This window comes from Neolamprologus multifasciatus, chromosome 14 (assembly GCF_963576455.1).
Source record: "Neolamprologus multifasciatus chromosome 14, fNeoMul1.2, whole genome shotgun sequence".
Lineage (NCBI taxonomy): Eukaryota > Metazoa > Chordata > Actinopteri > Cichliformes > Cichlidae > Neolamprologus > Neolamprologus multifasciatus.
This window is the reverse complement of record NC_140452.1, coordinates 7337133-7354625: the sequence shown is the minus strand read 5'-3', so window position 1 is coordinate 7354625 and position 17493 is coordinate 7337133. Positions and strand designations below refer to the sequence as shown.

Here is a 17493-nt window from a genome sequence, read left to right as displayed (position 1 = left end):
TATACTGGTAAAAAACGGCTTTTTGCCTAACTTGCATTCCCGACTGTGATGGTCGGTTGCTGGTAACCACTTCTAACGTCGCGCCGGATAGCTAGCTAGCTTGTAGCTAGCAGCTACAATCATGCAAAAATTGGGGGTGGCTGTCGACCCAGCTTAAATGGGATTATTTTCTGCAATTTTGGCAATACAAATTATAAAAGCTTTTGTAACACACTTGGCTTTACTTACGTTTATTTTCAGATTAAATTAATCAAAGATGTGACACGATGTTTCCAGCAGCCATGCAGAATAAAAATGGGTCCCGGTCTATTTCTGGTGGGCGTGTTCAAGTGCAAATCACTTTGACTCAAATTAAAGATATTATCTGTTCAACATGAAAAGAAATATATCTTTTGAGAGAAATCAAAAACTTTGCGCTGTGTCCTTTGTACAGATATTTAGTTTCATCCAAATCAAAAGTGGTATTTTAAAATGCAAAAAGAAAGGGTTTCACAATCAAATCAATGATTTTATTCTGTTTTGAATGGCACTTATTAGATTGAATGAATGACTGCATGTTAGACTTTTTTCAGTGCATGTTTACTGTCTTAGCCTAAAGAAAAATTATATTTTTATTGGGTATTGTAGTCTTTTGGTGTGCATACAATAAAGTGTAAAATTATAATATACCTTCCCAGATTATCATTGACCCATCACCAAACCAGTCATGGTGAGCAATTTCACAGTCATACAACATTCTCCACAGTTTTCTACCAGACCAGTGGTAGACCTGCAAATTCTAGTATTTTATGGCAAAAACCAAGTGGGTCACCTCGATGCTGAGCTATGAGCACTGGGCCGAGTAGATGATATCAGACCTTTGGGCCACTGTCATGAAGTCTGCTTTTGATTATTTGGTCAGAAACATTCATAGTGGTGGTCTGTGAGGTAATTTTGTAGGCTGCTGCCTGTGCTCATCCCGTTTCTTATAGCACACAGGAACAGATAACGATCTTCATGATGGGTTAAAGACCTTCTATGGCCCTGTCCAGCTCTCCTAGAGTAACTGTCTGTGTCCTGGAATCTCCTGTTCTTTAGACTGTCTTGGGAGACGCAACAACCCTTCTGGCAATGGCAGGTATTGATGTACCATCCCGAAAGAATAGGACAGGGGTCTCCACTCTAGTCCTTGAGAGCTACAGCCCTGCACCTTTTAGATACATCCTTGTTCCAACAAACCTAATCAAATTATTGACTTGTTACGAGGCCTTTGCCAAATTTAATGGCATGCTGAAGAGGTAGCTCAACCATTTGATTCAGCTGTGTTGGAGTAGGGATGCATCTAAAGGCTGCAGGTAAGTAGCTCTCGAGTACTGAAGTTGGAGACTCTAGGACTACCTGTGCAACCTCTGTAGGGTTCTGGTATTACCTTATTCTACCAGTAATGACACTGACCGTAGCCAAATGCAAAACGAGTGAAATAGAAAAGCAGCCAGAAAGACAACCGAGTGGCAACCACCTGTAAAACCACCTGTTCTGTGAGTTGTCTTACTGTTGACAGTCTAGTGGACCTGTTGTTATTTCTAATGACACCAAACGAGTTAAAACTGATTAACAATCCCCTCTCCTACTATATGACCAGACCAATTTTCCAGAAGTGTTTTATTCAGCAGTGTATATTGAGCTATTTGGCAAAGCTTTAATAATTTTTTTGCACGATGTTCATAAATTCCTCTTCTGACAAATGATCAAAATTCTTTCTCCATCCATCCAGCCATCCATCTTCTTCCGCTTATCTGGGGCCGGGTTGTGGCAGCAGTAGCCTAAGCCCAGACCTCCCTCTCCCTGGCCACCTCCGCCAGCTTGTTTGGGGGAAGACAAGGCGTTCCCTCTCATCAGATATCCAAACCGATATTATGACCAACAGCTCTTATAGCTGTGGAACCAGTAAACATCAGGTGATACTCGAAAGTAATATTAAATAAACTCTAACAACAGCTTATCAAGCTTAAACGGGCTGCTGTTATTTATCAAGACGTCCGCTGGTGTCCTCTTTCTGGCGCAAAGTGGGCAATAAACAAACAAGAGAGCAGGGACTTGCGACAGAAAAACCGATCAGTTGATCATTGATCAGTTTCATGATTGAAGTAGCAACAGGAGAGGGAAGGGGAGAGAATGAAAGAAGAAGAGGCAGCTGAGCAGTGTAAAGACACAGAATAACTCCAGCTTTGTGTCTTTTTTCCATTCTACCTGAAGTACTTGACAAATCACGTTCCTTTTTACTTCAACACCATTTTCTTCTATTTGTCTCTAATAAGATTGCTTTGTCCGTGAAGGTTCTCGGTCATCCAGGTCATCGTAGTCTAAGGAGCTTGGAAAGAAAAGCGTCTGGACATCCGAGAAGCTTGGATGAGAGGTGGGGTTTGCGCGTCATGGTTTTGTCCAGCCTTTGTTATTGTAGTTGATGTGGGGGTGGGTACAGCCTTGGAGTGTCTTGGGATTCCCTAGGGGCAGGTTTCCTGGGGGTCTCAACCTGGGGGCTGTGGTCATGACTTGGATGGGGCTCTGGTGAGAAATGGTGAGGCTGACAGGGCAGTTAAAACTGTTAAATCTATACTGAAAAGGGGGGATGATGCATACAAGGTTCTCATGACCTACAGAGCTACTCCCTTGCTGTAGCGATCAGCACCCATTAGCCCCTTGTACGGACACAACATCAGGACAACGCTACCAGTCAGCCGAGAGAAACTTAAACCGGGTTGAACTGATCTTCAGGCATTCTGGAGGAAAGATAAGGACATCAAAGAGAAGCAAGCCTTCGGGTGCAACATACGTCACAACACAAAGAGAAGACAAGAACTCCTACCAGGTCAGAGAGTCTGGGTGAGAAACATGAAAGATCCTGGTATCATTAATGGTCCAGTCCAGACACCAAGATTTTACAATTCAGACCTGACTTCTGGAAGCCTCTGGAGAAACTGATCTCACATCAGGGTGATACCAGAGGCTCCCAGTGAGGCCAGATGACACCAAGTAATTCGAGCCCCTAACAGACTCAATTTGTAGATAGAAAGCTGTGGTGTGTTTAAAAGGGCAGAATAATCCCTGCACAGCTTTGGGACTCAGGTAGTCAACCCTGACCCCTAGTGTAGGAACAAAAGAGTGTTGGAAGTAATACCGATTGTTATACAGTCATGTATTATGCTTATGGGTTCTGGTTCACAATTTAGTTGGACATGAGTAGATGAAAACAAAGTCTTTTGAGAAAGTTGGAGTGTCAGCTAAAAGAAGGCGGATGTAGCAGGAGCAAGGTGAATGTAGGACAAAGATATATATGTAATGGAGCAGATGTAAGATGTGGAGTTGACATAAAAGGATTTTAATAAAGACAAAAAAGTTAACAACATGTTGTACTAGTAAGTATTTTGTAATGCCATGCAGAGGCATACTACAGTCACCAGGATGTCCTAGATCAGTGGTCCCCAAACCTTTTTTGCGCCATGGATCGGTTTAATGTCAGACAATATTTTCACGGACTGGCCTTTAAGGTGTCGCGGATAAATACAACAAAATAAAATTATCCAAGACAAAAGCTGTGGTATTTTGTAACTATATTAAGCCTTAACTCTAGAGGCCCGGTACCAAATGACTCAAAGACCAGTACTGGTCTGTGGCCCAGGCGTTGGGGACCGCTGTCCTAGATCATAGTACGCGTTAATTGTGATTCATTAATTTGACAAAATAACACATAAAAAAATAACGCGTTCAATCGCGCTTTGCATTCCAAGCCGATTAAACTGATGCACACATCAGAGCTACAAAAATGGGAGAATCAGAAGAAAACGCGTTGCCAGGACCGATCTGAGGCAAATTTCATTCAACCCCACGTAGGCCAATTATGGATCTTCGGATCCACATTATGTCAGCAGCTATTCTCCACTGTGAACTATGCTAAAAACAAACACCGCTCACGCCTCACAGATGACAGCTTACAATCCTGCGTAAAGATGAAAGTGACTTCGTACAGCCCCGATTTGCAGACGCTGTGCGCATTTGGGATATGCGCAGAGGTTCAGGAGCAGAAGTTCCATTGTAAACATACCACGGCAGACACGCTGCTTTTCAACATTTCTTTATTGACCACTTTTCACACACGGTTGCTGTACGCATACAGCCGGCTGTAGCTTTTTAGCTCACAGCCCGACAACACAACAGCAGAGAGAGACTTTAAGGTGGCGAGGCGTGATTGCGGGGGCCGCTCAGGTGCATCCGACTCCCATGCAGCGGCACTGCAGACCACGCCCCGCCACACACATTAACCAGGTAGAATACATATTTAGGCAGAATTTTGCAACTATCGATTTTTTTTTAGCAGCATAGTGCTTTTTTTCCAATTATCTTTTAAAAGTCAGGTCAAGGCTCCAAAAGTCCAAAGGCGATATGAGGGTGGCGGCTCACAACAGTTTTTGTTTGCTACATGGATCCTTTTAGTTCGGCTGGGTGTCTTTCCTTTTGTTATATTTCTTTAACAGTTCAAAATGTGTTAATTACATAAATAAAATGTAATTTTCTCTGTAGCACTTCATGGATTTCATAAGCAACACACCTTAGTTGCTCTGTGTATTCTTTAAAAAGCAGTTAAAAACTTTTCTGTTCAAACAAGCCTTTTGTTGATCTACGTATTTTATATTCTTTACATTATTTACATTTGATCTTTTACATTGTGTATAATGTCTGTTGACTGTATTGTTTATTTTAATCTTTGTGTACAGCACTTTGTGACTGCCTGTCTGTTAAAAGCGCTTAATAAATAAACTTTACTTACTTACTTACTTTAGTTGTTCACACAAAGCATAAAGGTAAAATAAAACAATATATACAGTGTTATCTTCATTTTAGATGTCAAAAAGTTTTGATTTAGATTTTTATGCTTTTTTTTATGCTGCAAAAACAGCATAAAAAGCACTTGCAGCAACAAAAACATAACATTCCAAAACAGGCTTTGCCGATCCAGTCCACTGTTCATAACACTTCCTAAGTTGGAATGGACGTCAGCGTGAACTATCGCGTGTCCACCATTACCTGGCCAAAACTGGAAGTGATGTCATTTTTCGCAGAAAATGTAGATTTTTACCTTTGGAGCCTTATAAGCCTGTACTGGTGTTTTTAAAAGTCATGTTTGACTTTATGCTTTTCTGAATAGTTCTGGGATGCTTAGAACTCAAATTGCACTGCTGGAAATAGTTTATTTTGATGCACATGCTGTTTTTTTGCAAATTTGCATTGTAATATTTTTTTTCCCAACAGTATATAAAAATTGGTGTATCTCAAAAATAAAACTATGAAGACACTCAAAATAAATTTCCTGTTGAAAGAAACTATTTTGTGCAACTTTTTTGTATTTACAGTTTTGAGGGACAAACCTCTTAAATTTCTCTAACTAGAAATATATGTAAAAAAAAAACAAAAAACAAAAACGATTTTCAATTTTTTGTAAATTGCACTTTGTTGCAATTTGTGTAGTTATTATAGACAATGCAGAAATATTATTACAATTTGGGCTATAATGGTTATACTGATGTATAGCAACTTGGAATGCTCCCCAAAATGTCGTCAAAGGAGCTTGCAAAGAAAAGCGTCTGGACTTCTTTAAGTTACTTGAAGACGTTTCACCTCTCATCCGAGAGGCTTCTTCAGTTCTAAGGTCAAATGGTGGAGAGTCCCAGATATAACCCTAGTGGGAGTGTCCCCCCACAGAGGGACAAAAAGACCCCCTGATGATCCTCTAATCGCCTGAGCCAAGGTGTGGAACTGGGTGTGGGTCCCAATCAGCCAGAGTTTCGGGTGATTTCATTGTGAAACCTGGCCCCACCTTATCATGCGAATTCCTGAGGTCAGATGGCCCAGGGTGTGAGTGGGCCTTAAGGCGTCTGGGAAGGGATCTCAAAACTGGATTATAGATGGCAGAGAGTTGGTGTCGTAAACCACCGCCTCTGTTCAAAGATGGTCGCTCACAGTGGACATAGATGGCTTCTTTCACTCCTCTTTCAAACCATCTGTCCTCTCTGTCCAAAATGTGAACATTGGCATCCTCGAAAGAGTGTCCTTTATCCTTAAGATGCAGATGGACAGCTGAATCTTGTCCTGTGGAGGTGGCTCTTCTGTGTTGTGCCATGCGCTTGTGAAGTGGCTGTTTGGTCTCTCCAATGTAGAGGTCTGGGCATTCCTCGCTGCACTGTACGGCATACACCACATTGTTAAGTCTGTGTTTTGGCGTTTTGTCTTTCGGGTGAACCAGTTTTTGTCTGAGTGTGTTGCTGGGTCTGAAGTACACCGGGATGTCATGCTTGGAGAAAACCCTCCTGAGTTTCTCTGATACACCGGCTACATAGGGGATGACAATGTTGTTGCGCCTGTCCTTCTTATCCTCCCTCACTGGTGTCTGATCTTCTTTTCTGTGCCTCTTTGCTGACTTTAAAAACGCCCATTTAGGATAGCCGCACGTTTTGAGTGCTTCCTTTACATGTGTGTGTTCCTTCTTTTTCCCTTCAGGCTTAGAGGGAACATGTTCTGCCCGGTGGTGTAGGGTCCTAATTACTCCAAGTTTGTGTTCCAGAGGGTGATGGGAGTCAAACAGGAGGTACTGGTCCGTGTGTGTGGGCTTCCGGCAACCTCAACATCGAAGTTTACCGGAAGCCCACACACACGGACCAGTACCTCCTGTTTGACTCCCATCACCCTTTACGACACCAACTCTCTGCCATCTATAATCCAGTTTTGAGATCCCTTCCCAGACGCCTTAAGGCCCACTCACACCCTGGGCCATCTGACCCCAGGAATTCGCATGATAAGGTGGGGCCAGGTTTCACAATGAAATCACCCGAAACTCTGGCTGATTGGGACCCACACCCAGTTCCACACCTTGGCTCAGGCAATTAGAGGATCATTAGGGGGTCTTTTTGTCCCTCTGTGGGGGGACACTCCCACTAGGGTTATATCTGGGACTCTCCACCATTTGACCTTAGAACTGAAGAAGCCTCTCGGATGAGAGGTGAAACGTCTTCAAGTAACTTAAAGAAGTCCAGACGCTTTTCTTTGCAAGCTCCTTTGACTACGATGACCTGGATGACTGAGAACCTTCACAGACATATCCCCAAAATGTCACTACAGCATGTAAAAATATAAAGATAACTCTGGCAGACTTGGTTCTATGGTAGGTCTTAAAGGGTTAACAGATTGATAGCATTTCTCACTAACAATGCTTCTTCTGGTAGCAGATGGGTGCATAAATTAGGAAACAACTATTTAGTGCCAACTTTGACAAACAGATTAGTTCTGTGGTAAAAAAAAGAAATATATATATATATATATATATATATATATATATATATATATATATATATATATATATATATATATATGTATATATTATTTTTATTTCCAGTTGAGATTGTTGGCCAAATTGAAAGTTTATCATTTGTATAATGACTTTGAAAGAATCAAACATTAGAGTTCCCTTATTAGATGCTATGATAAACACTTTGATACCATTCTCCTATTCTATTAGAGTTTATTTGCAAAGTCTCTGAGTACAACACACCTCAGTATTGCTGTCATTAGACAGAAGTGAGCTTCACTGACTCATCACATTAGAGATTTTACAAATAAATCCGTGAGGGGTAGAAAGTAGTGTGGACCCAAATACAGACAATGGAGATGCAGGTGGATGTATAACAAAATCCGAGCCTTTATTTTGGGCTGCAAAAAACACCCAAAACAAAAGGCAATGGAGGACTGGGAAAAACTAACAAAAACCTAAACTGGGGAAAACTAGAAACAAGAATAAAGACACTAAGAACCTGTGACGAGAAACCTGGAACGTGAAACATGGAACCTAGAAAATGCAGTGGATGGAAAAAACAGAGGAAGACAAGGGGAAAGACACCTACTGTACTGAAATGTATTCCCCACTGCTTCGTACTCTATTATTACAAATATAAATGTTACTAAGAAATGATAAACCAAAATAGCATTGTCATGGTAATGATCATTTTCTATTCCATATGTCAGAATAAAATCCATAGAGTGATTAAAGTGTAGGTTGGCTCTAAAGGTTTAAGAGAAGCTAACTGAGTCTAATAATAGAATAAATGCTATGTTGAGGCTGTCTGACATTGTCTTGCAAAATTAGACACTGATTCAACATTAATTTTGACCTGTGGTAGCTGGGATAGACTCTCAGGCATCAGATACTAATTTTCAGCCTTGCTCCTTGCACACTGTAGAAGTTTGTGGAATCAGTATGAATCACATTGAGAATACTTTATTAATCACAGAGGAAATGATGTAAATACATTGTGTTAATGCACTGTTGAGTGGCAGTAAGAGTTGAAAACTGACTGTACTTGAATTATAGAGCATGAGCATTTGCCTTCAGGATATCCAGTTTGGTATTCTTTGGACTTTGGTCAGCAGTTTTTTGTTGTTTTTTTTGCTTTGCGGCTCCCCCATGAATACCATTTTTGTCCAGTTTCTTTCTTGTTGTTGAATCACAAACATTCACCCTATCTGAGACAAATTAGGTAGGTAATTGGTTTTAAGGTTCATCCATTTGTGGATAATGGCTCTCACTAAGGGGAGGGCGATTACTTTTCCAGGGCCAGGAAATTTTGGATAGCTGTTTTTCCCTAAATAATTGGATGATGGTCAGTAAATCAATTACCCTAACCCTAACTGGAGGAAATATTGAAACTTCTGAACAGTTTAAATAAAATAAATTAATTATCAGTCATAAATTAGATTTAATTTGTATAATCTTTTGCTACATCTTGCAATATTGTACAATTTATTGCTTAAAAATTATTGTGCAAATTAATCAGGTTTTTCAGAAAAAAAAGACCTTAAGAAGTATCCCATCCATCTTTTCAAATCACTCCCTTAATTTGTGAATACATTTCTGTTTGCTATTAATCACCACAACAGAAATAATCTTAATTTGACAAAGTAACCAAAACTTTCCTATGCATATTGAATATGTAGAATTTCAGCTTACAAATGGAATACTAGCTTGTTGTGAAAAGTCCAATATACGCTGATTAATTTTTGTTCATTAAACATTTCTTGGTGTTTTTCTCAGGCTTAAACAATATGATAAAACATTTTGGAGCAAATATACACATTATTAGTCCAAAGCTGGAGGCCAGAATGGCAAAAATTTCTACAACTACAGCAAATTTCCCAGGTGAACTAATATATGCTGGGATAAAGGTGATCCACACTGCACAGAATATCAGCATGCTGAAGGTGATAAACTTGGCTTCATTGAAATTATCAGGTAATTTGCGGGCTAAGGCAGCTAAAACAAAGCAAAACAAAGCAAGTAGCCCTATGTACCCGAGCACAGCCCAAAAGCCAACAGGAGAGCCTAATGCACATTCCAATATGATCTTCTCCTTGTATGTGGTTAGATTTTTTATTGGAAAAGGGGGACTGAATACTAACCAAAAAGTACATATTAAAACTTGAATAAAGGTGAAAGACACAACAGTCATTCTCTGCTGTGGAGGACCAAACCATTTCATGACATTGCTACCTGGTAGTGTCGCTTTAAAAGCCATTAAAACCACTATAGTTTTCCCAAGTACGCAGGAGATACAGAGAACAAAGTTGATACCAAATGCAGTGTGACGCAGCATGCAGGACCACTCTGATGGTGCTCCAATGAAAGTTAATGAACATAAGAAACACAGAGTCAGTGAGATGAGCAACAGGAAGCTCAGCTCCGAGTTGTTGGCTCGGACAATTGGAGATGTCCTGTGATAAAAGAATACAACTCCAGTGATAATGGCCAGACAAGCACCAATGACTGAGAATGTAGCCAAGGTGATTCCTAAGATGTCTTGAAAGGAAAGAAACTCTATAGGTTTAGGGATACAAGTGTCTCTCTTTGCATTGGGCCAGAACTTTTTGTGGCAGGGTAAACAATCAGTCGAATCTGAATAGAAAGAAAAAAAAAAAATAGGCTCCTTGTAATGTCTGTAATTTTCATATGTTCACAATAAAAACATTTTACATGCATAGAATTTTTTTCATTTTACCTGTTGTATTACTGATCTCTCCCTCAGGACACGCTATACAGTCATAGCAGCAGATGGGTTTTCCTTTCTGCAGTACTTTACGAGTTCCTGGAGGACAACTGTCGGTGCACACTGACACTGGCACCTGTCAACACACAAAGGTGGCATAATAAATATAAATTATCTTGTTCAGTAGAGTTACATTCTCATCCTTTGAGTCATTACTTTTCTGCTATCCTCCATCCAGGTTATATTTCTGTTAATCCAAAGTTCGTGGCCCACTGGTAGTGATGCATCATACAGCCCTACAGTTATAATATCAATGATGCCACTTTCACTTTTCTGCCAGTTGACGAGCTCATAAATAGCCACAGGATCCCCATTAGCATTAAATGACACATCATATCCATTTTGGGAAAAATGTACCTTTTTCAGTTCAGTTAAAATCTGTAAACATGAATAAAGAGAGAGAATGGGAGAGAAAGGAAATAGATACAATATTGCAATAATCAATATTAATACAAAATTGAATTCAAGCAGGTGATGAGGGAAACTGCCATTAAGATATTTATTTCTTCTGACCTGTTTGGACTGCAACTTGGTTAATGTGTCACACCTAGCTGTGACATTTGCTCCTCGACACATTGCATTATGAATGGCATGTGCTATTGCATACACAGCTTTGTATACCATGTTAGTAATTCTGAGCTGAGATGTGTCAGTGTACTGATTATGGAGACTGTTTATGTCTTCTTTTCCATCACATACCTTCTTGTCTGCAGCAGTGTCTAAAAATAAACAAACACAGAACTGACATTTTAAACTCTGAAATTCAAACTAGTCTCAGATCTCTTTTATGTATTTGCCACTGTGACCAATTTTCTGAAAACCATATGTGTGTGTGTGTGTGTGTGTGTGTGTGTAATATTTAATTGAAACTGCTAAGCTCATGGATAAACATTAAACTTTGTAACACCAGACGTTTGACAGGATCACTTAAACCTAGAAACATTCCTTACTGTTTTTCAGTGTGCAGTTGAATGAATCTTCCCAAAACTCAGTAAGTACTTGAGAAGCAGCCACTTCACAGGGAGACAGATTCAACAAGAAGTCTCTGAGACCTGGAATTACTGACTTCGGAATCGCAAATCCAATGGCCCCAGCACATAAATGGAATCTCTTTAATTCTGAGTATGTTATCCATGACTCACTGCCTATCCACTGGCGGGGTGGGGAAGGCTCACGTGAAAGCTCCTCCAACAATATCTTCATGTCTCCCAAAGCTGCAAATGCCACCACAACTGTAGCTGTAGACCTGTTGAGACGACATAGTGCATTTGAAAAATGTTTTTATGTGTCTTTTTACATCATCAAATGTTTATTTTAAAGATAATTAAACAAGTCAATGCACAATAATTATCTCTGATGAAGAAACCTGCGGATAACATCTGCCACTCTCTGAATTCTGCTCTGTGGGTTTGTCCGATAGAAAGATACAGAGTATTCCACACAGATCCCCTCTTTCTGTGCTGCTTTTAGAAATGAAGCCATGCCATTATTTCCATAATCCGAATCTGACCGAACAGCACCTATCCACGTCCAGCCAAAGTGTTTCACTAGCTTGGCTAGTGCTTCAGCTTGAATCTGGTCACTGGGGATTGTTCTGAAAAAATTGGGGTACTGCTGCTTGTCAGACAAGCATGCACATGTCGAAAAGTGGCTAACCTAAACCAAAAGAAATAAAACAGTGTAGCTCAGAAAATACAGCAAACACAAATATCACATGGCATATTTTAAATACAAAAATTGACAGAAATTGGAAATTGGCATTTACCTGGGGAATGTTAAAAGAATTGATGATTCGTGACAAACTGATGGATGTCATAGACGCAGAGTCCCCAACAACGGCCATCACCATACCAGATTGTGAGCAATTGTTACCGATGAAAAACACAGGGTCGAAGTTATTTAGAAACTGAAATGCCACATGCACTGCCACAGCCACTGATGCACATGAGTCATAGATCTGATACCCGAGCCTAATTCCGGGCAGCAGCTCTGTGCTGTTGTTAATCTCTTCTATGGCAAAGATCATTGCACGTAATGATTGCAGATCATTAATCCTGCAGAAAGTTAACTCACTGTTAGAAATTAAACTACAGACTTAGGTTAAATGTCACAAGAAAACATTGTAGGAGTTGTGGGTTTTGACCATGGCCAAATAATGACTTAAATTTTTAAGGGCACTTCAACACATTGCCTCATCAGTTAAATTCAGCAGAAATGATTATCATGATAAATCACAAAAATGTATAAATAAATATGTAAAGGCTTGTCATTTCCTGTTCAATTTTTGTAAGATCGTTGTTTAACAATATGATTTCTGTTTTCAAAAACACAAATATTACTTCCACAAATATAAATGACTGACTATTGGAATAATTTTCTTGGTGATTTTTTTCAGAACCATACAGAAGCAATGTAATACCACAGAAAATAAAACGTGAAAACATTTTCATTCTTACATAGTGCAATATGTTTTGATCACTCTCTTCTTTCCAATACTGACCTTCCTTTGCATTTCACAGGCTCGGGTATGATGGTGTAGTCATTGTAAACTGTGTGTGTGTAGGTATGAAGAGAGAAAACACCACCAATAACAAAGTCCCCGTCCATTGAGAATGCAGGCAAACGAGTGCTTCCTTGAAGCTTGCATTTCACAGATGATTCTACCATACCAGCCCAAGCCCCTGTGGACCTGGTTGCTTGAGTCAGATTAGCAGCCAATACCAGACCAATTAAAACAGCTGCTCTTTCCATCTCTGTCTGACATCCAGCTTGTGTATATGGGTGTACGTTTGTTTTCCTTGGTTTATATAAGTCTTCTGAGAATTATTTTTCTTCTTTTCATCTTCACAAGTACATCCTCTTACCAAGTAGTGTTTTCAAAACCCTCAGATATGAATCATATACCACGCCTTCCCAGTATGGTTTGGTGTCTTTGGGTTATCCAGGCCAAAAATCCTTTCATAATAAGTTTGATTAACTTTAAACAACAGATATATCTAGAATTTATAAATAGCTTGTCTCACATAAATAAATGGATTGTTTACTAATTATCCATTGACCCAAAACATCCTAAATACACAAAAAATTAAAGCACTTTCATAGCAGTATGAAATTTAAAAAGTCTTTATTTTTTATGTATTTATGTCACTTCTGTAAAAATTCATCAAATTTCAGGCAAAAACAAATTAGGACAATATCACGATGAAGACAAAGAAGAATCGTGTAATGAGTTGAATGTAGTGATAGAGAGTGTCCCCATAGGGGAGAGACTTGTCAAGGAGCAGATGTTGATGGACGTGTAGATCAAAATAATAGAGAAGCTGAAGAGGTGTTGGACAAGTAAGATAATAAGGAGAGAAATGCAGGAAAACAGATTGTGGTGGATTTGTGGAAAGGGTGGAAATAATTATCAAGAGACACAGTTACCTTTTCCACAACAAGGTTACTGGAACTTTGGTGTATAGGCTTGAGGGGAATGTGTCGTGGCTGGTTGGGCCTAGCCTGAAAGAGCCACATGTGTCCCATCTCCTGTGGGTCGGCTACCACCAGTAGGAACTTTAGGGGTTTGATACATTGTGTTGATTGGTGGTAGAATAGATGGCAGTTGATCAACAGCTAGTAGTGAGCTGGCTCAGGTGGTAGGGAAAAAATACAACCTGGTATACCGAAATTGACACCAAGCATGTGCTATTAGAAAGATGCTAACTGCAGTGTTCTTTCTTTTGATAGAGGTCTAGATTTGCTCAATAATTATTCAAATATTAATTATTAATTGATAGAGGTCTAGATTTGCTCTAGGTCTGGCACCAGTAACACAATCATATGTGGTTGGTGGGCCCTTTTGTCACTACCATCATCTCCAAACCATACATCACAGCAGGTCTCACTATCATCTTGTAATCTTTACCTTTCACTCTTGCTGCTATGCTTGTATCACAAAATATCCCTGACAAAACTGCAGATGTAATCTGCAATTTACTAAATTCTAGTTTCTTTCTCCTTTCAATTCAAGTGCATAATCCTAGCGATGTTAGCCTCTGTTGAATAAATAACTCTAGCCATCATTCATCTTAGTGTAACACAGTTAGGGGAATTGCTGAAAAGATTGTATTAATGGGTCTATAAACCATATGGTTGACAACCACAACCACAGGTTTAAGGCACTTTACAATTGTGGAAAAGAAAATTACAAAAAATGAAAGAAAAGTAAAACACATAAACTACTAAAACAGTGACTTGGCAAAGTGTTAATCCGTAATGCTGGGTGCACCCTGGTACCCTGACTCCTTAACTGTTATGGAAAACCGATGACTCAAATTCAGTGTCCATTCAAAAGAAAATCTCACACACCTTTCACATGTGGAGAATGTTCTACACAGCCGCTTATTATGCACACTCCCAAATAAAACACGTCCAAGGGGTACAGTCCAAAAATTCCCAGGGTGTGAAAGAAAATAGGGATGGGAAAATGTCAGTCAGTGGTCTTTTGTATAACCAACTGTGTGAGTGATACAGTCCTACCACACTGCAAGGTGCAGCAGATCATAAAGTGGAAAAGAAGCGATTCTCAGTCTCTTTAAGTCCAGGTGGGAAGGCTCGCCATGTAATTCAGTGGAGGAATCCACTTGAGGAGCAATCCAGTATACTAAAAAACACCTGACCTGTCAACAGGCAGGGTCAGAGGAGTAATTCAAATATTAATTATGCTGCTCTAGCTATAATCCACAACTTAGGCTTTTGTTGACATCACATTTGACATCAATTTGTAATTAAAATACTCAAATTTGCAAAAAAATAAATAAAACATCTCTCTTATACAAACTATGTGCTACTGCAATGTATTGTCAGAACACTTTTTTGTAAATTGCAAAATAAGTACTTTTCCAAATACAGTATGAAAACATTAAAACTTACCAATCGAACTAAGTAAAGTTATTGGATATGCAACAATTATTAATCAAACAATTCAGATGAATTCAGTTATTCAACTATAAAGGTCAAAACAGATTAAAACTAACTGAGACATACAATATGTGCTCACTGATCTCAGTGCATCATGGCCAAAGACAATGGTATGGTGTCTCCCGGTCGGAACATGCGGGGCTCTAAATAACATAACAGGGCATGTTTATTTTAGTCTTTAATGACAATGGCATGACGTCTCAACGTGAATAAAAATCAACATAAGTTGTACTTTAAGTGTTACCTTAATTATGGAAGCAGAATGAGATGAACCTTCAGGCAGTTGATAACAAATTAGAGCAAACAAAGGCTAACAGTTTTGCTCCATGTGGTACTTTTTTGATAACAAATTAGAGCAAACAAAGGCTAACAGTTTTGCTCCATGTGGAACTTTTTATGTGATGAAAAAGAAATAATTTAACTTTTCATCACAGCTTTTCCTGCTTCCCAAAGAAGAGATGCTGATGTCCCAGGAGTGTCATTATTGTCTAAAGTATATTCTTTTTTAAAATATTTAGTAAATTCTTTATCTTTGAGCAGTGATGTATTAAATCTGCAGTTTTTACTTGGCGGAATGTTCTTCTTATGTATTAGTGTTAGAGATGCAGGAGCATGATCGCTGACAGCTTTCATTCAATGTCACTCAACAGTGAGCTGCTGACTACTATAAAGTATATTTCTTATGGTTGAGGTGAAGGAAATGCCATGTGTCGCAAAGTCCGAAATTGCTGACATACTGTTAAACAATATTTGTGGGCTTTTTGTGTGTTAAAATTGCTAATCCCCTTTACCTAGACTTATAGCAGCTTGACAACACATTTGGAAACTCAAGTGTTTTAAGTTCATCTGTAGCTGTGACAGGCCTATGAGCCTCCTGTAACAAATTGTTACGACCCGGCTCGAAATGACCGTAACAAGAGCGGGGTGTCCCGTGACTTCCCACGCCCAAACAGACACAGCCACAGCATAGGACTTTTAACAATACTTTATTCACAACAATGGCACTCACGGTAGTGGGAGTGTATAATTTCGGGGTGAGCTAAGGCCAACACAACAAACAAAACTCAACCTAGGCTTCGGTTCCCCTCTGACCTGTTCAAGGAAAAGAAAACAAAGAAATAACACAGTCTGACCTCCCTGGTCTAAAAACATAAGAGAAAAGAAGGCTTACCTAGTCTAACCTTAAATTATGACCTGTATGCATATATTTAGGATACACATCAACAGTTAAATGTCCTCCAGTGCTGATGGAAATCTCACAGTTTAAGAAGGCTAACCTGCCTCTTCTCATATCCTCACGGTTCCAAGAGCAAACGCACTTGGTCGGTGCTGACAGTGGTCCTGTTGCTAAGGTCTCTTACGAACTACCTTCACTGATTCAGTGACTGGAACAAGAGTGAAGAGTGACGTAACATCATATGAGACCATTGTGTCATCTGCCTCTATAATCACCTTCTCAACAAAATCCAAGATGTTTTGGATGTGATGTTCAGAAGTGCCTTCCAACGGGGTTGAGGACCAATGCCAGGAACTTTGAGATGTTACGCTGAATCAATGTTCAGTTTTGGGTATTTAAAAATCAACTTTTTGGGTATTTCTTTACCTGGATAATTGAGCATGCATCAAGACAAACACTGATGTTAGCGTCTTGCTAACTATTGTGCATTTATTTTTAAGCTGCGCATGTGGAGAGCCTGTAGGTATAGGTTCTAGTAGTTCCGAAACACCATGAAACTAAACACGTCGAGTTTTCCAGCCTACTACAATGACAGCTTCATACAGCCAACTCCATTCAAACTCCCCAAATCCCTTGGTATACTGTCAAAGGTATGCAGGAGATAGTAATTGAAAATGATGTAGAAAGATGCCTTAGGCCATACAGATGTTAATACTACACCCTCAGTGTCTATTTAGGTACACAATGTGTCTCTTGATAATTATTTCCATAGTCATTTGCATCCTTTCTGCAGAATCCACCACCATCTATTTTCCTGCATTTCTCTCCTTAATATCTTATCTGTAAAACACATCTTTAGCTTCTCTATTCCTTGCACCTACAAATCAATCATCAACATTTGCTCCATTGACAAATCTCTCCCCCATGGGGACAATCTCTATCACTACATCCAAGTCATTACATGATTCATCTTACTCTTTTATTGATAGCCAAAATTTTCAGGTAAAATTTGAACAGTTTTGACAGCAAAGACATCCTTATTTGTTTTTGCCTGACATTTGATGATGTTTCACAGAAGTGACATAAATACACAAAAATTGAATACCTTTTTTTCTTATTTTATACTGCTATACAAGTGCTCTAATTTTTTGTACATTTAGGATGTTCTGGATCAATGGATAATTAATAAATGATCAATTTATTAATGTGAGACAAGCTATTTATACATTC

General features: G+C 39.3%; 1 protein-coding gene and 1 long non-coding RNA gene across 2 annotated transcripts in view; both read right to left on the bottom strand.

The window, feature by feature from the left end:
• Positions 1-17493, bottom strand: part of LOC146503408 (uncharacterized) — a 276290-nt gene that overhangs the window by 16320 nt on the left and 242477 nt on the right. The window lies entirely within an intron of this gene.
• Positions 9075-13863, bottom strand: LOC146503430 (extracellular calcium-sensing receptor-like). The gene is made up of 7 exons (XM_085183838.1): positions 11890-13863; positions 11491-11780; positions 11075-11370; positions 10638-10843; positions 10281-10502; positions 10077-10200; positions 9075-9973 (listed from the first exon to the last, which is right to left on the bottom strand). The coding sequence occupies exons 1-7, from the start codon at positions 12148-12150 to the stop codon at positions 9075-9077; spliced, it is 2298 nt and encodes a 765-aa protein (XP_085039964.1). The 5' UTR covers positions 12151-13863.

Bases quoted from the DNA above. Each gene is read 5' to 3' on its own strand.
- LOC146503430 (XM_085183838.1), bottom strand. From the start codon at position 12,150: ATGATCTTTGCCATAGAAGAGATTAACAACAGCACAGAGCTGCTGCCC. The intron at 11,371-11,490 runs GTTTCTTCATCA...TCGTCTCAACAG, and splicing joins GTGGCAGATGTTATCCGCAG to GTCTACAGCTACAGTTGTGG. The intron at 9,974-10,076 runs GTAAAATGAAAA...CTTTCTATTCAG, and splicing joins AGAGATCAGTAATACAACAG to ATTCGACTGATTGTTTACCC.